Here is a 23431-nt window from a genome sequence, read left to right as displayed (position 1 = left end):
TGACCAACAGCAAAATTAGATATTTTAAGATCAATCGAACAGCTCGTTGTTGGATCATCTTTTTGAATTAGATGCCACATAAAATCGCCTTTTCTCACTGTGCACTGTTTTAGAAGGGGGTAGTTATGATTGGATCGCGTGATTCGAAACGCTTCAGTACCTACATAACGAGTTATTTTTACGGTTGAGTATTGCAAACGATTGCGGGTATCGCAAAACAAAAAAAAAATCGCATGTCTCGTACACTTCATTGCTTAAAACTTTACACGTGTCAAAACTGTGACCACCAGAAGTCATCAATTGTAGATAAGCTTATACCGTAGATGGTTTCTTCCATAAAGTCGGAAAATTTCCTTCCACTGCAGATTGCCAAATTCTGAAACTTTCCTAATTGATTTTCGATGTTCGGTGAAGCTGCACACTTGAATGGGAATTGATGGCATAAGCCTGACATTGACGTTTGGCACAGATGGCATTCCGAAACGGTTTCGTGGTGCTAAGCAAGACTGACCAACCAGCAACACACGATGGACGACACATCGATGAACACTGTGTGGTTCGAAACGACCGTGACTTGTGTCACACATATCCAACACCACCAACATGACCGACCCAGCTCCATTTCAACCCAACCCAGCTGTCTCCAACCAACTGCCGTAATGTGCAATCTAAAGCAGTGCGGTGGCCTTCAACTCTGTTATCTTCAGTTCCCCGTACCGAATTGCGAATTGCAGAGTCCAGTGCAGCGTAAGTGTTGATGAGACCTCGGCTGATGGACTTTTGTTTGCGGCACATTAATTTTGAAAACACCACGGACGAATGGGCAACCAAGCCATGCAGCAGTGTCACACAGAAGAAAGGAGTAGGTAACGACGGACGACGGCGATTCCACTCATTGGCGGCACACGTTTGCCGACTGATATGATCTCATCATCATCATCACCATCATCCCGTCCCGGTAGAAAAGGAGTGCGGACAAGCCGGCGCGCGGCAGGCGCCTTTACGAGTGGCACCAGGAGTGTGTATCAATTACGTTAATTGATTTCACATATTACTCTTCACTTCATCGCCGCCGGCAATCAGATTGATTATCATTCGCTTTACCACCCGGTTTGAATTTCTTGCATGCACTACTGCTACAATTGATAACTGTCCACTTTTTTACATATCTAAATGTCCACTGGAACATAACCGGTCTTCAACATAGTTATTTTAAAAAGAGTCTCTTTTAATCTGAAGAACCAGAATAACAATGAAGAATTTAGTAAATACACTTAGGGTAGTTTCGAGTTCTATAAGAGTAGAGAAAAGGTCAATAATATTATAATTTGGTATGGCTCCCTTTTGGGGGCATCCGTAAATACACAGCTTTGTATTAATCATTGATTGACGTAATGTCGGGAAAAGATAACAGTTTTGAACATTTGATACATTCAAGCGTAATGCAGCAAATCAAGGAGGAACCCACTTTCGCTGACAAATTATATTGGTTTTAGCATTTGGTGGGGCCATGAGACCACAAGTCAGTCCAAAGGCAACACCCTGATCCCACACAAAAATTTTCCTATCTCATGGCGTTTGTGTGGTCCGCAAAGACATTGTCCTTCCTAAGGCTTGGTACACAAACTATGTAATGCTAAAATCAGCCATTTCAGACCCCCTTTGTGTCGCTTTATGTATGAAAACTCTAACAATATTGTATATATTGTATGGATCGTAACGCTATGCTGTACTTCCCCTACCCCTATAGCGTTACGAACTTTGTGTACGAATCAGCTTTGGACTGGTTAACGAGCTTGTTGGTCTAGTGGCTATCGCTTTTGATTCATATGGTCCTGGTTTCAATTTCTGGCTCGTCCATTTTTTCCTACTTTCTCTATAATGTCTTCTCTACATATACATCTCACGGATGTTCATTTCTCTTAACTTTTTACACCACGGTGTAAATTTACCATATAACGCCTACAAGTTATGCAAACAAGCGAACTGTGCAGCTTCACAGTAAACTCCGCACAATCCATCACTTTACGTCTGGCATGCAGGCACCAATGCGTGAACCCCTATGCAAACAATAAACATATGCCAACAACGCATCCGCATAAACTTGTACAGATGCAATAAATTTCGCGGTCTGTTGGCAACAAGCGATTGCAATAATCATCACTTTTCATGTACATTTTTGCGATGATAATATTTTAACCCCTAAACTTTAACGCTAATAGTGTTGGCTATTCCGATCAAAATCAGATCACATCAATATGGTAAAATAGCTTTTGGAAATAGGTTATAACCTTATTAGAATACTGATACTCTCTACTGTTTGGTTCAATAATGAAATTATTGACAATCAAAAACTATTGACAATTAAAAACTTTCTTTACGTTTTCGATAAATTAAAGTGATTTCTAACTACTTTTGTTTGAGGACTTTTTATTCAAAACATTTATTACTTAATAAGTATTCAAAATTTAAAAAAAAAGTCATACGGGGGAAGGGATTATTATGCATATCAGTTTAAAACTTGCAGTTTGTATTATGATGACTTATAATGCCGGGGTTTTCAGTCTTATGACAAGCGGAGCAGTTCATTCCAATAAATTGTTTTGTGGATCACCCATAATAGCGCCAAAGCATACCACATGACATACTTATTCTCTTTTACTTCCTTTTTTTAATATTTTTGTTATATATCTCTCGCTTTGTTGATGATTACGATGAGCGGAGTATGTTTGTGATTCCCTGGCGATAGTTTTACAGATCCCTTAACAATGGCAACATTTTTGGCGCATGCATGCAAACTGCCCATTCGCCAGACTTTTCTTCAAAGCTTTCTATCAAACTTCTTTCAATATTTCTTATGACTTCTTCACCGAGAATTGTAATATATTTCAGACAGTGGCGTCGCGTAACCTTACTTTTTGCCTGTGCACCAAGTATAAATTCTTTAATTTATTGAACAAATTTGCTTGTAATAATTATAAAATGACGAGAATAGCTGCTTTCACTCATTTCTATTTCGATTTTGATCATAAATCCCCTGCAATTGCAAGTTTTAGGGTCGGTGCACAGGTGAAAAGTGAGGTTACGCGACGCCACTGATTTCAGATATTTTTGGTAGATGCCTTATACTATCTTGGCGTGTACTCAGCTGACTGAACTCAAAAATTTGTAGCAAATTCCATGAAAAGGACATTGTTAAGCTTCGGCAGATTACTGACAAGATGTGTGATAAATTATTTCCAGTGCTGTCATCGTAAAATCAGAGTTCCCCGATTTCAGCGCCTCTTCACTTTTCTTCACTCCTGGAGGAATCTCTGGGGGAACCGCTTGAGCAGAAATAACTTCGGAAAGAATCCATGGAACAACTTTTGACGAAATCCCTGCTGAAATTTCTGAAGTAACACTCTAGGAGTATCTAGGAGTAAAGTCTATAAAGATATTGCCGAAAGTATCGCTGAAGAAATTTCAGAAGGAATTTATAAAAATTTGAAGAAAATTCTAAATGAATTCTGAAAAAACAAGAAATTTTTAGGAATCCATAGATGGATTTTCTGAAGAAATTTAAGAAGGGATACCTGAAAAAACATCAAGAAACCCCTGGTGGAATATGTACCTAACAAAACCTCTTGAGGTATTTTTGGAAAACAATCCTGAAGAAATCAAGTATTACGCGCACACTTGTTGTTCGTAGGCCGTGAGAGTGCGGGAGATTGGCATCTAAGAGCCGAAAGAGAGATAAAGTTGTGAAAGACCCGGTTTAGGGTGGTGCTTCGAATCCAGTTTGATTTTCTATTCTGCAGAGTTGTAACTTGTTCTGTAGCTTAGTTGGTTAAAGCGCCGGACTAGCGATAACGGAGTCGTGGGTTCGAATCCCACCAAAACAAGTGGTATTTTTTCACAAATTTATCTCTCAATTTGCCAATTAAACGTACTTTGCCTAAAAATACTTCAAGTTTTTACGTCTATTTCAGACATACTAGCCAACTGGTATAGCCGGAAAAGGGCAATAAAATCAATGTCATACCTGAAGAAATCCCTTTTTTTTTGAGAAATTTGTAGAAGTAAGCTTGGAGGAAATCCTCGAGGGATTTCTGAGAAAATACATAGTGGAGAATGGGAGTGGACCTAGTGTGATGGTTAGAACACTTGACTATCACGCCGAGGAACTGTGATCGAATCCCACTCCCTACAAACTCAAAATGTTGGTTCTTCCTTCGGAAGGCAAGTAAAGTGTGGGTCTCGAGATGAACTAGCCTAAGGCTAAAAGTCTCGTTATAACAGATAAAAAAAGTGGAGTACCCGGCTGAATTTCTGATGAATTATCTATAAAAAAATTTCTGCAGAATTATTTGCAAGAATGTCTTCCAGCCATTCTATAAGAATCTTTATAAGAATCTCTGAAAGAATCTGCAGAAAAAAATCTGAAGGAGTCCTTGGAGCAATTTCAAATGTCTAGAATTATTATCTAAAGGAATGTGAAGAAATCTTGGGAATCTCTTTAATAATCTCTCGAAAAATCTGTGAAAGTTTTCTCAAAGTAATCATTTGAGAAATTTGTAAAGAAATCTCTGGAAGTAAATCTGGGCATATTCATAAAGAAATTATTTATCGAATTTATAAAAGACACGGGTGCCTAGGGCAGTCTCTATAGGAAGTAGAAAATTCCCGAATGGATATCACATTTTGTTTAAAGAGTCCGTTGAGGAATTTCTAAAGAAATCTTAGGAAGAATTTCTGACAGAAATCTTGCAGAAATCCCAATTTCAAAAAAAAAATCCCTAGAGCAATTTCTAAAGTAAACTTCAGAGTTGATTTTGGAATAAATCCTTGAAAGACCGTTGAGAGAATGCTTACCCCTTCTAGGATGTTAGGTTAGGCGCACCACGCTGGTTCAGGTTCCTGTCTGGGTCATATTAGAAATGTTCCTAAAAAAATACGGTAAACCTATGAATGAATTTCTTAAGAAATCTCTGAAGGAGTTTCTGCAGAAATTCACACAACTTTTTATGATATTTCTGGAGCAATCCTCAGTGGAATTACTGGAGAAATCAGAAGTGGTTGTGGGAATTTCTGGTGAAATCCTTAGAAGAATTTCCAAAATAACCCCAGTACAAATTTTTAAAGGAACTTTCGAAACATATTCTGAAAAAACTCTGGAATAGTTCCTGAAGGCATCGCTGGAAGCTTCATTAAAGGAATCTCTGGTGAATATTTTGCTGGTTTGCAATGGAAATATTGTTGACTCCCTTGAGCTTCATTGTAATTATCACACGCAATGTGAATGAAAAATGGTCAATGGGGCACGTTCGATGTAGTACTAGATTTGTAGTAATGAGCTGAATTTTTGTATGGTGAGAAGGTCAGTTCTCTGTTTCTGCAATGAAATGGTACAAAAAGCTTGGGTATTATGATTCCTTGCCTAATTTGATGCTGTGTCAGTAAAACTTTGTATAACTATGTTGCTTATATTGCAAGAAATGGAGAAAATAACAACACTGTTACCCGAAGTTTTGCTCAAACAGCATCAAATTAGGCAAGGAATCATAATGGCCACGATTTTTGCACCGTTTCATTGCAGAAACGGAGAATTGACCTTCTCACCATACTAAAGTTCAGCTCATTACTACAAATCTAGTTCTTCACCTATCTGTCCTATTGCCAACTATTGAAGTGTTCATAGCTAAGAAGCAGGTGCTGTCTCAGTTGGGACGTAATACCAAAACGATTCAATAAATAAGAAATGTTTTATTCATCTCAATATTCCTACGTTGATTTGATTCAAATCAAAAATTATCTATGATTTGCGTTTTTAAATTATGATTGTATTGAAGTCAATATAAATCCACCAAACTATTTCGATTAGCAAGTTTCTACATTCTACCCAATCCATAAAAAGAATCAACAATGTATCGTAGGTAAATAAAAACAACCTTCTACTATTCAATACAATGAGAACGATTCTTTTAACCCTTTTACAAACGGTTAGCATATAGGACCCTCCTTATCACCGTCGACGACTGCCTTCCACAGTAGTCACAAACATCGAACCCCCTGATGGCGGAACGGGCCCACAAACGTTGAGTCATCACAACACAAAAATTTCAATCTCCAACAATGCGAATAGAGGCAATATCACGACTATCATTTGTCGTACACACGAATACAATTATCTCGGATACTACGAGAACGCCAGACTGCAGACTAGTCTGCTCCAAACCAACTAACTGCTACTACTACTACCAACAGCGAGTGCATGCGGTTGCTTTGCTGCTGATAGAATAAAATGCAGGAACCGATCCGCAACCATCATCACAGAGCAGCTCGTGGTCGTGGCCACGATCGAGGAAACAAACGGGTATTATTTACTACCACACACTCTTGCACAGCAGTCTACAGTGGCGATCGGAAGCTATTTGACCAACGGTTCCTTTAGGCTCATGTTCATGACGCGATGGCACGTGCCTCTGGAGCCGACCTTGACACATGATTTCATGAAAAGTATTCAAACCATTGGTGGAATAAAATCTCAAATTATTGTCATCTAGGGTATTGGTTCCCTTATTAAGCATGTGGCTCCCATTTTCATCCCACGAAAAACAAAGGATTGAAGCGCTGTTTGTTTTGTTTCTTATTTTTGTATTTTTTGTTAGAAGTGAGCACCCATGAATACAAAAAGAACGGAGTCAATCGGTGCCGTAATCGCTTGTTTTCGAATAGGATGAAAATGGGAGCATGAGATTACTGATGGCACACATACCCTACCTAAAGAAACCTATGTTTACAAAAATAACGAAAGCACCTACGAATGTTGAAATTCTAATGATAGTTAACAGGCAAAATGTAGAAATGAAGCCAAAACTACTTTAAGTATTTATTACGGTATGCAAAAGTGACCCGAATTTGTCAGCCTCTTTTCGGAACAGATATTTTGCTCTCCTCGAAAATCTTAACAATTTTTCAAACTTTTTATCCCTCTATATTCTGCCCTTTGTAGTTTGATGATAAACTTGGAAGAATTGGTTAAAGTTTGGCCGTAAGATAACGAGAGCAAAAAGTTTGTCGCAAAATGGGGCTGACAAAATCGAGTCCTTACTGTTACGACAATCATGAAATCCCTTTTTCTACTTGCATCATTTTATGTTTTTTCTGAGTTTTCGTATAAAAACAATAAAAAATATTATTTGTAAATAGGAATTATTGAGACTTCATCATCAACAGCAATAGATTTCCATGATTTTCATATTTTCAACAACTCAATATATTGCAAGCTATTTCCTTTCATATAAAAAAATCGGAATACACAAATCTCATTGAATCAAGTTCAGCATGTGGCGTGGCTTCACAGATTTCTCATGTAGGATTTTTAAAGAAAATAAGTTTGAAATAAACTGAATTCATAAAGCAATGCAAAATTATTCAATAAAATGTAAATTTTCCCGGCGGCAACCACAGTTCCCGTATATTTCCCGGTGATTCTAAATTTTCGACTTCTTCCCGGTTTTCACGCAGGGTGTCTTTCCAAAATTCCTCCTTCGAATTCATTTCCAGTTTCTCGCAGAGTTTTCCCTTGAAATTATCAAAGGTTTTTTTTCTGGCTTTCTCCAGTGTTACCAAGTGTACCCAAGTAACAATTATACTTTTGTGGCAATCCTGAAGTAGTTTCTAAGATAGAATAAACTTAGCAATAAAGCTCTTTGTTCTGCAAATCCGAGATAAAATAGGCATAAAATATTCATAAGACAAATCTGGCCCACTCTTCAGGAGATCTCCAAGGCTGCTTTTGAAGACTGATTTGAAACTACAGTGTATCAAACAATTGTCCGTACAGCAACTTTTTTTTTTTTTTTTTGAAAGGTTCCTAGCGGCACGCCGACGGACGTAGAAACCTCTCCCATCACTGTGCGCACAAGCGTCTCACATTTGCGCGGACAACGACAGTTCACTAGGCCTTTGGATAGGATAGAGAACGTAATCCTTCAGAAGCAGTTCACCAGCCGTGCACGGAACATGTCGTCCAGTAAGACACTGTTGCGTACTGACTCAAAAGGTTACGGTAGAAGGTGGAAAGTTTCGGTTTTGTCATACGGTCGATTTTGTATTTGTTTTTTTTTGTCATGTCAAGGTTTAAAGAATGTTATTGTTCATATTTATGCTGTGCCCTATAATTCAGTAATCTTTGGTGTTCCTATGATCTGTTAGATAGTCGATGTGTTTGTCATGTCCATTTTCGTTGATCCTCATTTTAGTATTGTTTTTATTATCTTTGAAAGTTGTCTTTCGTTCACATCCCTAGCACTATCAGCATCGGTCCAAATAAGTCCATATTAAAGAAAACCTTTCATACACTCAGTCGAAAAATGTAAAAATATCTAATTAGTCATAAATAGTCTACGTTAGTCAAAGTCGAAGTAGTCAGTTTTTGTCGATTTCGTCTTGATCACACGTTAGCTTCGAATCTATAAGCAAGCACTGTTAAATGCTGCACTTCCTACTATTAGTTTCTTAGTTATTTTAAATTGATATTGAAAATTATAGAGAAAATTGAATCACGAAAGTACATCAAATGTTGAGAACTATGTATTAGCAAATTGAATACGCGAGATACTACTAATTATTTCATATTTGAATTAAATTTGTATTTGTAAAAAATAACCGAATAGTGGGAATCCCAGGAAACAGTTCAAAGTCTGCTGACTAAAAAAAGATTCCGAGACTCGTCACAAAACACAAAAATATGCATTATGATTCACAACGACTCTCGAAACCTTCCCAGACTCAATCGACCGGAACTGTTTTCTGGGTATAGAAACTACTAGGCCCCAGCATGTCCCTCCTGTTTATTGAGCATTTCTGATAAATCAGCCATACTCCATCTGTAGCAGCCGGTTCGCAATGAACCGTTGGAGGCGCATTAAAGTGTTAAAGGTGATATTTTCATTGCAAGAAGTACAATCAACATCCTTCACTTTAATACCGTCAAACCCTGTGATCTTGGCCAGGGAATTGTCCGTACAGCAACTTTTTGGTCAAAAAACTTTTCCATTCAAATGTTCATAACTTTTTATACGTCAATCAAAAACGCTGAAATTTTGACTTATCATAAACCATATATTAAAGCTCCATTGCTAAAATTTTGAGCGAGATCGAATAAGTTTTCTGAAAATTATAGAACTTTTAGTAAAATTTATAAGGTTTTTGAACACATTTTTAAAACATTTTATCTCAATGTGTACTCGATGAAACTTTTTCATTTTTTTTGTGTTACAGCTTATACCTAAGGCTTTCATATGCAGCTTCGTTTGAGGTTTTATATTCACTACAAAAATATGAAAAATCTGTATATGTTCATAGTGTCATTTGGAAATTTATCATATTTTGATCAATAAAACTGCCAAGTGTTTTCAACTTTTTTAAACTCTCTTAATGAAATATTTTCATACAGGGCCTACTAAACTACATATGAAGAGTAGATCCTATGCATTTTTCGTTCAGCTAATGCACTTTTATTGGTGGAAAACGTTTAGCATAAAATATGTGCGAAATAAGGTAAATTCTAAAACATTGTCAACTACATCAGCACATTTTTCATATATTTTGAAGTGAATACAAAACTTCAAACGAAGCTGCATATGAAAGCTTTAGGTATAAGCTGTAACACAAAAAAAAAATCATCGGGTACATATTGAGATATAATGTTTTGAAAATGTGTTCAAAAATCTAATAAGTTTTAGTAAAAGTTCTGTAACTTTCAAAAAACTTATTCGATCTCGCTCAAAATTTTACCAATGGAGCTTTAATACATGGTTTAAAAACATACGAAAATGACAAAGCGCCTTAAAAAATAACATCAATCATAATATACGAAGACATAAATTTCCTATCAAAACATAAAGCTACGCCACTTTTTCAATTCTTTCTAAACATGGCTGCCGTTCCAAGCGAGCAAAACTCATGCAGCCGCCATCAATTGCTATTACCTTTAAACCAAACCACCTCAAAACAATGATGGAACCAAGTTGCCTTGCATGAAATCTACAACATTTATTGAACATTGTTTTTACTAGTGATGATCTTAAGGCAGATTTGTTCGTCGTAAAAACGATCAAAACGATCAAATCTGACTATACATGTCAATGGTTGCTCCTCCGTGATTGATCTGAGTTGGTACCAATTGCACTGAGATCCAAATGAATAAGGGCAATATTAGCAGCTCATACATTTTTGATCAATAACGGCGCCGGCCACGTCCTTATAGTCAGTTGGCAAGGGAAAGGAATGTTAGAGTGTGCTGATTGTTGCTACTAAAGACCGAGAGCACCTCTGCATCCCCACAACCAACACGGACTGGGGTATTTGTTAGACGGAAAGGATGGAAGATCTGGGAGTCACCGTTGGGTCGGTGATGCGATCCATGGATTGGGGATGTTCGTAAGATGATAGATTGTGTGGTGATTACTATGAAGGACAAGCGGCACAGTTCGCTTTGATTGTAACAGTCTTTGACAATTGTTTGTTTACCTTTTGGTAGCTAGAAAGTTGTTTCTGTACATTTCGCGTGCATCCAGCAATTCTATTATAGTTTTGTGTATTTTTGCATTAAATAATTAAGTGCAACTTATTAAAATTACAATATTTTGCATGAGCATGAGAAGAATCACAGTAAGTACCCATTTCATTTTCGATTCAAGTTGCTGTGACCTGTGTGAGAAGCTGGCTGAAGGTTGGACGGGTGCAGCAAGCTACTCGCATTTTTAATTGGCTATAAAATGATTATTTCGTCGATAAGATTACTTTTGAGCACCAAAACGGCTAAATTAACAGTGAGCAAAAATGTTTGAGTGTTTATATTTGCATAAGAAAGCTGTTTACAACCAATATGTTGCATAATTTATTATTTGAGTTAATAAGATAGTTCGTTGTTTTATCATTCCGTTTAGTTCTTGTTCCAGAATAGTGGCTCTAGCTCAAGAATTGAAAGCTTCAAGAAGTTTTTAAAGAATAACTCAGATGAATTGTACTTGAATAAACGAAGCATACATTTTTAATAAAATTTGTAGATGTTATGCGTTGAAAATAACTTCAAATACGTCTTAAAACTTATTAGCCTTAGTAAATTAAGTTGTTTAATGCGCGATTTTCAAAATTTACTTGAAGAAAACTTAATAACCGCATACGAACGCAGACTGTTTTCTATAGATAAAAACAACTATAAATATTTAATGAATAATTGGTCATGCTATGATAAAGCTTCCATAAAAATGAACAAATCTATTGAGATAGTTGCCCAGCAGTTTCTCTCGGGATGGCTGCAGAAGTTTTTTCCAGGAATTTCTTCCAGATAGTTTTTAGATATTTCTCGTAGATTTCTTTGTGGAATATCGTACGTAGTTTCTCCCGGAATTCCTTTTAGAGGTTCTTAAATTTCGCTAAAATTTCCTCCTGGAATTAGTCCTAAAACTTTTTTTTCGAGATTTTCCGAAAATATTTTACAAGAAATCTCGTAAGTTATCCCAGGAGACATTCCGATAAAAACTCTTTGATAAATGCTGCAAGAACTCCAGGAGAAATTTTTAAATAAATCCCAAAAATGAGCTCCAGAGTCTCGGGATATTTTATGGTAGAGGTTCCGAGAAGAGCTCTGAGAAGAATCCCGAGAAAATCACTAAAAAAATAATCGCAGGATCACTGCAAGAAATAAGATAATGAATTACAAGGAAAAGCCTTGAAACATATCCCAAAAATAAACACGGGATGAACTCCATGAGAATACCAGCAGTAGTTCCTGCCAAAAATCCCAGTAGACTCTCCAAAATATTTTAGCAGAAAGTCCAGGATAAAATCTGAAAATCTCTGAGACATCCCAGGATCAACACCTGGAAGGAATTTTCTGCGATAAGTCCCGGGAAAAAATCGGCGAGAAATCTCGAAAGAAACCCCGCGATAATCTTTGGGAAAATACCAGCTGAAACTTCTGTAGAAATTCTAGGAGGACATCTGAAAAAACCGTCGGAAATTTTATGAATTCCGGAAGGGGTTCCTGCTGAAAAATAGTGGAAAACTCCTTAAAACCCTTGGAGGAGCTTTAGTAAGAATCCCAGAAATAACCCCTTCAAGAGGAATCCCGAGAGAAACTCGCAAAAATATCGCGACAACATCTGCTGTATATCCTGAGAGAAACTCTTGTGGAGATCTCGGGATAAATCCTGGTTGAAACTCACGAAAACTCTGAAATCAATACTGGGAAATCCTCTAGAGAAATTCTGTATGAAGATTCTCAAGGAAGAATCAAGAATCCCGGAAAGAATCGTTCGAATGATGATGATGATGATTGTGTACCCACCATCAGCGCAAGGATTACCTATGGCTGCAGAGTCATACCGGAACGGAATGATCTACCTGATGGTTTGTTGTAGCAGGGTAAGCTAAATTCACTGGAGACCTTCAGAAAACAACATGATAATTGTTATCTCGTGACAAAGTCTGGCCACCCCACGAACATTTGCCCGGAAACCAGTTCATTTAACTTCCTTAGGCTACCACTCCGAAATCCCCATATATGTCATGTTCAAATATAAAAAGTAATAATAAGGAACGAACTCACCGGGTAATCCTGACCAGCTGGTTTTCAATGTTTGGCTTTGGTCTCAGCATTTCCGAACTCGGAATAACGACGGACACGAGCACCACGATGCGGGCAATGTGGTCTCTTGCCACCGAGCCATCGTCGATCGTTTACACAAAGTGCGAACAAAAACACAAAGAAAAATACGAAAACGCGGGAACGACGAAATGCGGCAAGTTTCAGCCTCCGCGCCCTGCTTGTCACTGACGACCGACGACCATTCACTCTTCCATCAGCGTTCCACCCAAGTACGAACTAAAAACACAAAGAAAAATGCAAAAACGCGGTAAAGACGAAATGCGGCATGTTTCAGCCTCCGCGCCCTGTTTGTCACTCCCGGAAAGAATCGTTCGAATGTTAGAAAAATCTTAGGAATCCGAAAGAATCTCCGGAAGGAATTGAAAAAAGGAATACCAAGACAAATGGCCTGAAAAATTACGAAAGGAATCTTGTGATAAAACCTGAGAGGAATTTCAAAAGGTACATAATTCCAAAGAACTTCCAGAGAGAAACCCTAACGGAATTTCTGCAAAAATAGTTGAAGCCTATTTTCTAGATAGATACACTACCACTACATAATCGATATTTTTATTCATACCTACGATACAGTAAACTCTGTAGACTCTATTTTTGAGTAGCTCTACAAGAAATAACATTTGCTACTTTTTATTCATACGACCCAATGTTTATTTTTTTGTCGATGGTAAATTTCCCTGAGTATTCTAGTATTACCTTGTTTAATAAAATTCCCTGAGGACTCCCGGTTTTCCAGGTTTTTTTTTCAGGTAGTAGACACCCCGTCACGGTTCGCTGGTCATCCTGAAAAAAGTATCCAAGGATTCCTTCGGAAATTTGTCTACGGGGTATTTCAGAAATAATTATAAAGATTCTTACGGAAAAGCTGGACGACATTCATGCAGAGATTCTTGCAGAAATTCAGAGAGATTTCATCAGAGATTCCGCCGGGTATTGTTCTATGTATTTTCTCATAAATTCCTTCAGGATTTCCTCCCCAAGCGTACCTCTAAGAGAGATTTCATCAGAGATTCCGCCGGGTATTGTTCTATGTATTTTCTCATAAATTCCTTCAGGATTTCCTCCGCGTACCTCTAAGAATTTCTCTATGGATTATTCCAAGAATTCATTAAAAAAATGTTTAGGATTTTTATTAGGAAATTTCTCCAGGTTTTTTTTTTTCAAAAATTTCTCAAGAGGTATTGTCAGGGATTTCCAGGGGTTTGTTTAGCTATTTTTCCTAGAATTTCTGACGAAAATCTATCTATGGATTTTTAAAATATTATTGTTTTTTTTTCAGAAATTCTTTCAGGCATTCATTTAGAATTTTCTTCAGCTTTTTTTTATTTTCCTTCTGATATTTATTCAGCGATACTTTCGCAAATATCTTTGGAGATTTTTTTTAATATTTCTAGAATTTTTTCAGACATTTCAGCAGTGGTTCCTTCGAAAGTTGCTCCACGGATTCTTTCAGAAGTTGTTCCAGCAGTTTCTTTAGGAATTACTTAAGCGGTTCCTTCAGAGATTTCCTCAGGAGTTCATCCATGGGAATGTACTAGTGAAGAGGCGCTGAAATCGACAAACTTTGACAAACTAGCTCTGATTTTACCATGACAGCACTAGAAATAATTTATCACACATCTTGTCAGTAATCTGCCGAAGTATTACAATGACCTTTTTTATGGAATTCGCGTTCATGGAATAAATTTTGGAATTCAATCAGTTAAGAACACGCCAAGATAGTATAAGGCGTCTACCAAAAATATCAGGAATATACCTACAATTCTCAGTCAGCAAGTCATAAAAAAAGAAAGAAAAAATTGTTTAGAAAGCTTTGAGGAAAAGTCTTGCGAATGGGCAGTAGCGTGGGACACAAGAAGACATTTTACTCCTGTACACTTTTTGAGTTCCATTTTGGCCCCATATTAACTGTGCAAAATTCCAGCTCGATCGGAGAAACTATATTTTAGCGCCAGCCGTTTTAAGTTTTCATACGATTTACTATGGGGAAAATCACTTTTTCAAAGAAAAATCGCCACAGGTTGCCACTTAACCGCTAAAAATTTTACGAGGAACAAACCCTCTGAAGACCGCAAAGCGATCTAAGGTTATGTGGAAAAAGTTATTGACTGAAAACTGAATGGCATGCCAACGCTGTTTAACATGTAAGGAATAACAATAAATAATTAAATCTCGTCATTTTATCGATCGGGGCTTAATAACTTTTTCCATGAATGTCGCATCGCTTTGCAGTCTTCGGAGGTCTGATTCCTCGTGAAGTTATCTACGAGAAATCATTCAACGACTTATTTTTAGGGATCAATGGGTGACCTCAAGCGATTTTCCTTTGAAGAAATAAATTTTCCCCATAGTAAATCGCATGAAAAACTAAGAATGGCGGGCGCTAAAGTATAGTTTCCTCGATCGATCTGAACTTTTGCACAGTTGATATGGTACCAAAATGCAACTCAAAAAGTACCGTGGAGGGCCCATATTCTGCGCACCTAAGACTTTTTCAATTTCAATCAGCTGTAATAAATTCCAAATGGAACCGATTTGACTGAATTTTTGACCGCGCATAGTTATAAGCCTTGTTAAGGGAAAAATATATTTTTTATACAAAACACTCATTTTTTATGTAAAATCATGGAATTTCTAAAGTGTGTCTATGTTCCTAATTCTGCGCACCCTTTTTCGGAATGTTCCTTATTCTGCGCACTAGTGTTCCTAATTCTGCGCACATGGAAAAAACTCTAAAAAGATAACATATTGTAATGAAAACATGATACATAGATCAAATTCAATTGAATTCTTAATTTTAAACTTTCATGCGACGTTACGACCGTATTGGAACTTTGCATGTCCCCAACATTGATACTACCAACTTTGATTACTAAGCAAAGTGAATTTTAATCATGTTATACAAAAGGATTTGGTATACCTATAGCTATTCCTATACCCTTAGCATTGCCAAATACTACTATGTAAAGCTTTTTTAGTTATCCGCGTAATATGTACAATCATTACATTTTATTAAAATTTACTTTCATTTCTAAAAGCAATGTAAACTTTTCGCCATGAAAAGGTGGCACAATCTTTGCTTGCAAACTGAGACTTCTTTCTTGTTAAACTTCAGGGTTTCCTCTGTTTAAGCAAATTTCATGTAAACTCACATCATATGTCCATTTGATGTATGCTTGCATGAATACATAAAATTTCTCCCGAGGTTGATAGCACATGTTTTCAAACAAGTGGTTAGTCCGGTCGAACTATCAGATCAAAAATGCAAGAATCGTAAACTAGCTTTTAAAATAATAAGCTAACTTGTTGAAACGTTATTACATTCACCGGATTGCTAGAAACATAGAATACCCTAGTTATAATTATGGTGGCATTTATATGATGTTTGTTTATTAATTATATGTTCAAAACTTAGTGTTGAAATGTCTGCGCAGAATTAAGACCACCATTCAATACCGGTTCCTAATTCTGCGCACCTAAGAAGAACAAGAAGATTAAGAAAATAAGAAGAAAACTCAATTGTTTTTTGCCGATTCTGATTCCTCGAAGACAGCAGTACAGGATGCGCATGAAAAATCAGACATTCTCTTCATTATTTATGTTGCAAAATGCTTCAGCTCATGAGGCAACTTTTACGCAGCTTCGCTAACGGACACAGATTTCAGGCAATTTCAAGTACTTGCAACATCATTTTATTTTTTTACAAAACAATGGTTATTAGTTTGAAAAAATTTTTCTTCACAAACTTTTTCACTACTATTGAAACAATATTCAAAAAATATATTTGAAGCTAATATTGAACTAGCGCCCATGATTTTGTGGTACATTCGAGAAAGTGCGCCGAATTAGGGACTGCGCAGAATTAGGGCCGGTCACGGTATACAGGAGTTGGAGTTTTTCCATTTTTTCTTATATTTTCCCATACACTGAGCCAACTCTCCCGATCACAGTTATATGTCAATCATATATTACTGCACTATTGGAATATCATATGAATCTAATCTGAGGTTGAAAATGGAAAGTGAGAGTTATATGCGACGCATGTGTTATGACTCTCAGGTCGCCATGATACTGTTATATGTAATGTATTTTGTTTCTATCATGCGGGCTGGGTGCGCCAATGTATATGCAACTCCAATAACATCCTTCACATTTTGAAAAAAAAGTTTCCTTGGCTGGAGCGGGAATCGAACTCACAACGCCTAAATGACCGACGCCGCTATCCGCACGACCACGAAGCTCAGTTACTGGAATTGCGGAATTCTGCAAAACGTGTTCCACTTTATCTGCCAATGTTGCTTTTCCACCCGGCCAAAGTTATATGCGCAGCTGATGTATCGATCGTATTATGTGCATATAACTCCGATATGCGCAAATGTCATTTAGTTTCATTAGAAGGCTTTTCAATCGGAACTGTTTATGATATGATACGTATAACGATTCATTTGAAGTGAACGTGTCAGACTAGGGGTAAAATGTATGTGTAGCGTCTGATGAAATAGGCTCTTAGAATTATTTCAGTGTATGAACCGTGTACCAGGCTAATGGGCAGTTTACATGCATCCGCCAAAAATATACGTCACATTACATTCGGCCGCTACTGTAAATTCTATGCGAACAAACCTACTAAGCCTTAGCCTACTATGACATTGTGTGTTGTGAGAACAATCGACGAATCGTGAAAGCGCAGCAACCCGCTGGGACAGCTCTTCCGACATGCGTGACGTAAACAAAGCGCGATGACCAGTTGTTCATTATGTTTCTTCTTTGCCAGCATATTTTCTTTTTCAGATTGTTGCCTTCCTTGCGGTAATCCCGCTGGGATTGTGGAACGGCCTGGCTGGTGTCAGCCGATAAAATTAGCAAGAAATCCGACTTCGAGCAGTAGATATTTAGTAAAGCGAAACAAAAGAGTTCGTGACAAATGACAAATATCTCGGTCATGGAAACACTGATGCTAGGCAACGGTGAAAGGTTTCCCGAGAAATCAAACAGGTATCCATGGAAAAGGGCCGTTTGTGTTCACTGTTTGCCACATCCCCCTGACCTTCCGGTTTTGTGTTATCTAGAAAGGTTTATGGCAAAGAAGTGACCTCAATTCAAATTAGGCATTAGAGACCGGAGGTTCTACTTACCATAATTTGCCAACAGAGCCAAGAAATCCCTATTGCAGCTCGCTCACCCAACAGGCTGCTCCAAATTTACATTCCTTATTTTTAGCTGCCACTCGGAGAGGTACCGCTGTTGTTGCTGATGTTATTACTTCTTCTGTTTCCACTCAATCTGTCGCCCTTCTGCCTCTTTTTCTACACTCGGGACGGAGCTCAAACACGAACCATTCGGGAGGACTGGATTTTGCCTTATTTTTCTTCACTTTCCAACTTCCACTGCGTACACAATACAGCTAAATATAATGCAGCGTAAGCACGTCGGACAAAAATATCCAGAAAAAGAAACCTGAGCTCACCCGTTTGTTGCACTTTTTCTTCCTCTATTTTCTTCTAGGCAAATCTGATTTGAAAGATTGTGCACACTTCACCAACTCCAACGCAAAAACAGGACTACAATATTACTAATTAAAACACCCAGAAAGTAACAATTAAGACGCACACACGATACTTTTTCACCGCTTTCTTCAAACACACGAAATTCTTCCTTATTTAGCTTAAACTATTTTCATTCATCTTGCTTCTTTCTCGAATCTACTTTGCTCTGCTCTCCCTTTTGCTTCTTTGCGCATTCTTCCCGAGTTGTTCGCCTCACTCGAACGAGATGTATTTTTATGTGCGTCTTCGTCGCCGTCTTCCGGAATCCCGCCCGTTCGCCGTCAGCTAGAGCACTCCCTGCAGGGTCCTATTTCAAACACCTTTCCTGGAAGCAAAGTTCCGGGGTTTCTCTTCTGCACAGACAGACAAGACAGGCCCAAATATCGCGGGCAAACACGTCCAAGACTCAGTCCGTCGCAATCCGAACTCCTCCGGGCTAAAACTGGTTGTGTGTGGTGCTGGCACGGGGATGCTACGGTGATCTGATATTGTTGCCGCTTATCGTGCGCAACCAGAGCTCACCAATACTAACATTCACTCAATACAGCAACGGGAGCAAATGAAGAAAAACGCACCTTGACAAAGAAAGTTTGCGAAAAGAATTGTTGTGTGTCTTTTTACAAAGAACTAGTACTCTATAGGAGCTTGATTTAAATACCGACACTCTAACATTCAAATTTATTAATTTATTGCGCATTTTCATACTCAACACATTCATGAGATCTAATCTGAAACAAGCGTTTTGATCCAATATCCCTCGTAAAAGGATAAACATCCCACTTTCACGATTGTGTTGGTGAACATTTTGACTGGAGTATAAATTTATGCTCCACGTAAGGAGGCACAATCCAATCTGTCAAACTCCATAGAGAAAAAATAGGATGCCATCTCCTTGGGTGCTGGGCTCTGGCTGGTGTTGCTTTGCTACTACACTGCGAGCACTGACTGACTGTGTGCAAGTGTGGTGAATAATGGAGAGAGGTGAATCACAACAACCACTCTGCGCGAAATCGCCATAAACACCGAGAGGCAGAACGCGGAAACTTTTCGTCTTTTGATTTAGACACACCACCGACGACACACTAACTACACAAACATTTAATAAATTGCTATCTAGCTAGGACCCCGATGGGAATTATTATTTTATTTTTACGAATAAAGATTTAATGACGAAGCACGAACAGAAAAACTAAACTTCATTGCGTCGCGGTCGTTTTCCTGACTCTCCACCATTTTTCTGTGTTGAAATTCTTCTCACCGCGTTCTCGCTCGCTCGTTTGACAGTTCATGAACGCAACGCGTCGAGCAGTTTTGGTGGGGTAGTTGTGTGCGCCCGAAAAAAATCCGAAAACATAATATTAACTCGCCGAAAGGCAGCATCCATTGAATTGTATAATCGATTCAATTCGAGTTTAGGTCATTTGCACTGTAAAAACGAGATAAAAATCAAGTATATTCATTGCCATATACACCGGCGAAGAGAGAGATTCAGAGAGCCACACGGCGCTGAATCGTTGTTCCTCACTCTCACTCGTAATTTTTATTATCGTCGCACTAGTAATCCTACATTATAGAGATCTGCGGAGGCGGCCATTGTAAGCCAATCGTGCAGAAAGAACTGTCAAAGTGTGAGCCAAATGAACAGGCTGATCGTTCGTAAGAAGGCGTCGATTGAACGGTATTGCAATCCGAGCTAAATAAATTAAAATTATTTATTTTTAATATCGAGAAATTGACGGTATATGTAAGTTTAGTAAAAAGATAGAATTTAATTAATTCTACTTTCAAAAGCTCAAGCTTATGACGAAACTTTAGTTGATGCACTTCTCGAAAAAGCTTTCATTGCTGCTTCTTGCTTCAGTTCTGCCGATATGTTTAGCTTAACACTTTACAATAAATTTCAGATTTCATCGATTGCTCCGCTATTTTTTTTTCAAAATTTTGTAAAAAAATCTATTATAATTAGAAAATGTAAACAAAACAACTTGAACCACTACGAAGTCACGCACAAAGTTTGAACATCTAGCTTTGCAACAAGTGTTGGCAGCTGATGTAAACAAAATGAACAGCGTTGCCGAATCGACATATGTAACTTCCGCTTATCTCTATGTAGAGGATTTCTACGTCGCACCACCAAATCGAAGTCGTCGCTAGAAGCACATGCGAAGTTGCAGCTGCGAAATAAATTTGAATCTATTTTTTCTGTTGCGCATCATTAAGCTAATTAAGAGCAACAATATGCACTAATCCAAATTGAATTGCGACATTTCTAAGTAGGTTAAAAATCAATTTTCGCACGTTCGGTCACTTTGTATTTCGACCAAAAGCATAATATTGCTTCCGCTCCCACTTGCTTCAGAAGCATGTTAGCCAATGAAGGAAATCGCTACCGCTTTGGGTTGAATAAAGCACCGGTCAAAAAAGAGCAAATTTTGATTCGTCTGAGGTAAAACGCTTCAATTTTCATGCGCTGGAAAAGTTTCATCACTAAGAGCGCGAATTTCTCGTTTTGGTGAGAATTAACCCACATAGATTGTCACAATAGATCTAAGAGCTGGTCGCAGCTCAACAAGAAATAGAAAAAAAACACCTAGATTCCATATTGTCAAAAAGCAAAACAGCATCTTGAGCAACACTCATTGGACACAGCTACCGATGATCGTTGTCTAGGAAAATACATATTATGTTTCCAGTTCAAAACCGAATTCGCGACATTTTTTCTTTGACTTCCGCTGCCTTTGCCCTGCGTTAAACATAATGTCGGAAGTGGGGCGCTGTATTGTACACCTGGTGCTCTATACAGCACCCCACTTCCGACATTGTGTCCAACGCAAGGCAAAAGGAGCGGAAGTCAAAGAAAAAATGTCGCTAATTCGGTTTTGAACTGGAAGCATAATACCCCTTCGAATGGGTTTGAATTTTCCGGAAATTTTTCTTACAACGCGTATAATATTTTAGGGGTACTCACTAAACAGATTAAATTGCTGCGTAAGCCATGATTTTCTGCTTATTTGAAATGTTTCATGATTTTGCGAATGAAATAATCAAAGATTGCCTTGGTGATCGCGACGTTTAATCTGTTTAATCAGTTTACGCTGTTAAGTGAATCCCCCTTTTGTTATCCTCTTTCAGCGCAGGAATAGGCTTCTGAGGCTTTTTCAAAATATTTGTCAATTTATTTCCAAAAAGGTTAGAGGCGAGCTTTGACGAGTATTATTTCGAGTCTCAGTTTCGGAGAGTTTTATTTCGGGTCAACATCGGGCTTGCTATATGCGAGCTACTCGAATCAAGCAGAAGTAGCTGTCATCACAATTAAACAAAGCATTGTTTGCAAATAAAACTGACCGCAGGAGATAACAGTCTGGCACCACGCCAGTTCGTGCACAGGTTTATCAGTACCAGCAAAGCAAAACTAGATTTTTTGTTCACTTTTACGTAAAATTGTGACTTTTTGTGTGCTTATCAAAATTCTACTTTGCGCTGATAAGAGGTTCTATTCTTCATGGTTATGCTGGAGTAACTAGCGGTAATCAGCACAACAGCCAGGTTTTTGCAGTACTATGAAAAGGATGGCCAGCACAGCAACCTCCGAAGAGTACCAGGAAGCGATGGCCAAAGTAACCCTCGTGGAACGAAACCCCTGCCCGAATGGAACGCAAATCGTGAGCCTGTATCGCAGCGGACGACGCGAAGCCGAGGACATAGTCGACCTGGCAAAGGAAATCCAATCGGCCGAAATTCAAGTGAAGAACAATGCTTGCGCAAGGCTGCTGGTCATCGCGGAGCAGGTCAAATTCCTTCAGGAGCAGGCGCGCAAAATTCTGGAAGAGACACAGACGGCCCAGGACTTGCACCAGGCGGCTTGCAATTTTAAGAAAATTCCCGGCCACATCTACCATCTGTACAAGCGGGATTCCGGCCAGACGTACTTCAGTATGCTTTCGCCGGAGGAATGGGGACCGGGCGGATGTGCCCACACCTACCAAGGTAGCTATCGGCTGGAGCACGACCAAACGTGGACAGCGGTGGAGAAAATGCAGCAAGTGAACGATCAGCTCAAGTGGGCGAGGAATTTGGTGGAGTCCTCCGGGACGAAACGCGCGGATCTGCTGTCGATAGGTGGCGCTGGTGACTCGGAGGCAATGGAAACGTAAGTGGCTTTATGTATTTATGACTTATTTTTACGGAGCGAATCTAATATGAGATTTTGTTGATTGGCGGTGAGAAATGATGAACGGATTTCAATACTAATAGAGCAAAAGAAAGCATATCCTTGGCTGGCTCCCTTTGCACACGCATCTTTCGGCAACATCCGGCAAAAAAACAATTAAGTCTTATTAAGTTGGGTTTATCGATTGACAAACAAAGCATTTTCAATGCATGCAAAGTCTTTCCTTTAGCAGCTGTTTCAAACCTAGAACACCTAGAACCTAATGTTTGACCAAAGCTGGGCCTTTTCGATGATAAATAAAGAACACAATGTCTACCATCCTTTGCTTCAAAATATTGTAACTACCAATGACGCCCACGCGTCTGTGGCATGGACGTCCGCACGCCCTAGGCCAGCTCACCTCTATTCGATCTCAGGGCCGACTTAAGACCGCACTAAGGAATACTCACCTGTTCAATCTACTAATTCTCAACCTGCAAATTAAGTTGATGCATGCAAGAAAAGTACGCGACTCACGAGATTTAATTTTAATTTACTAGAAAATTTATTTGGGAATACTAGTTGAGAACCACTGGCACTAAACTCACGCTTTCGACGATGGAGGATGCTCTGAACGACGCTTCTGGGATTCCAGCACGTGCTTGCCGGAATACTGTAGACAATCCGGCCGAAAATAGGGGATTCCAGCACCAAGGCCGGAACGACGGGGTTGGGGATTATCTGAAATCACGTGGTGCTAACACTTTGGCACTTTGGCGGGGTTTCGTGCTCAAGAAAACACTTGACCGTATGGTGACGGACGGTCGGTAATCACTGGAACCGTATGGTGACGGACGGTTCGGTTCGGCCTTCTGGAAGGCGGTTAACGCGGGAAACAGTCTTCAAAACGGTCGTTTCACTCGCGAATACTGGTCAACGGACACCTGAGCTAAGGCGAGCTAATGCTCCTTTACTTTTAGCGTATAACGCTCACTGGGTCCACTCGTGCGAGAAAAATCACTCCTTAGCGATTAGCACTTTACGATTATATTAACTTTGCCGAACTCACTATATACG

At 38.7% G+C, this 23431-nt stretch overlaps 2 protein-coding genes across 2 annotated transcripts in view; one reads left to right on the top strand and one right to left on the bottom strand.

The window, feature by feature from the left end:
- LOC109411287 (E3 ubiquitin-protein ligase MIB2) overlaps positions 1-18660 on the bottom strand; it is a 96182-nt gene extending 77522 nt beyond the window's left edge. The window contains exon 1 of the mRNA XM_029855473.2: positions 17794-18660. The gene's annotated coding sequence lies outside the window, so the exon portion shown is untranslated. The remainder of the gene's footprint in view (positions 1-17793) is intronic.
- Positions 18661-21502: 2842 nt separating this feature from the next.
- Positions 21503-22435, top strand: LOC109411290 (uncharacterized protein C1orf50 homolog). Its single transcript, XM_019684816.3, has one exon. The coding sequence runs from the start codon at positions 21765-21767 to the stop codon at positions 22356-22358; it is 594 nt and encodes a 197-aa protein (XP_019540361.3). The 5' UTR covers positions 21503-21764; the 3' UTR covers positions 22359-22435.
- Positions 22436-23431: the final 996 nt, after the last annotated feature.

This window comes from Aedes albopictus, chromosome 2, assembly GCF_035046485.1.
Source record: "Aedes albopictus strain Foshan chromosome 2, AalbF5, whole genome shotgun sequence".
Lineage (NCBI taxonomy): Eukaryota > Metazoa > Arthropoda > Insecta > Diptera > Culicidae > Aedes > Aedes albopictus.
This window is presented reverse-complemented; position numbering and strand designations above follow the sequence as displayed.

What these genes read in the sequence shown, in the direction of transcription:
- LOC109411290 (XM_019684816.3), top strand. Translation starts at nt 21,765, where the DNA reads ATGAAAAGGATGGCCAGCACAGCAACCTCCGAAGAGTACCAGGAAGCG.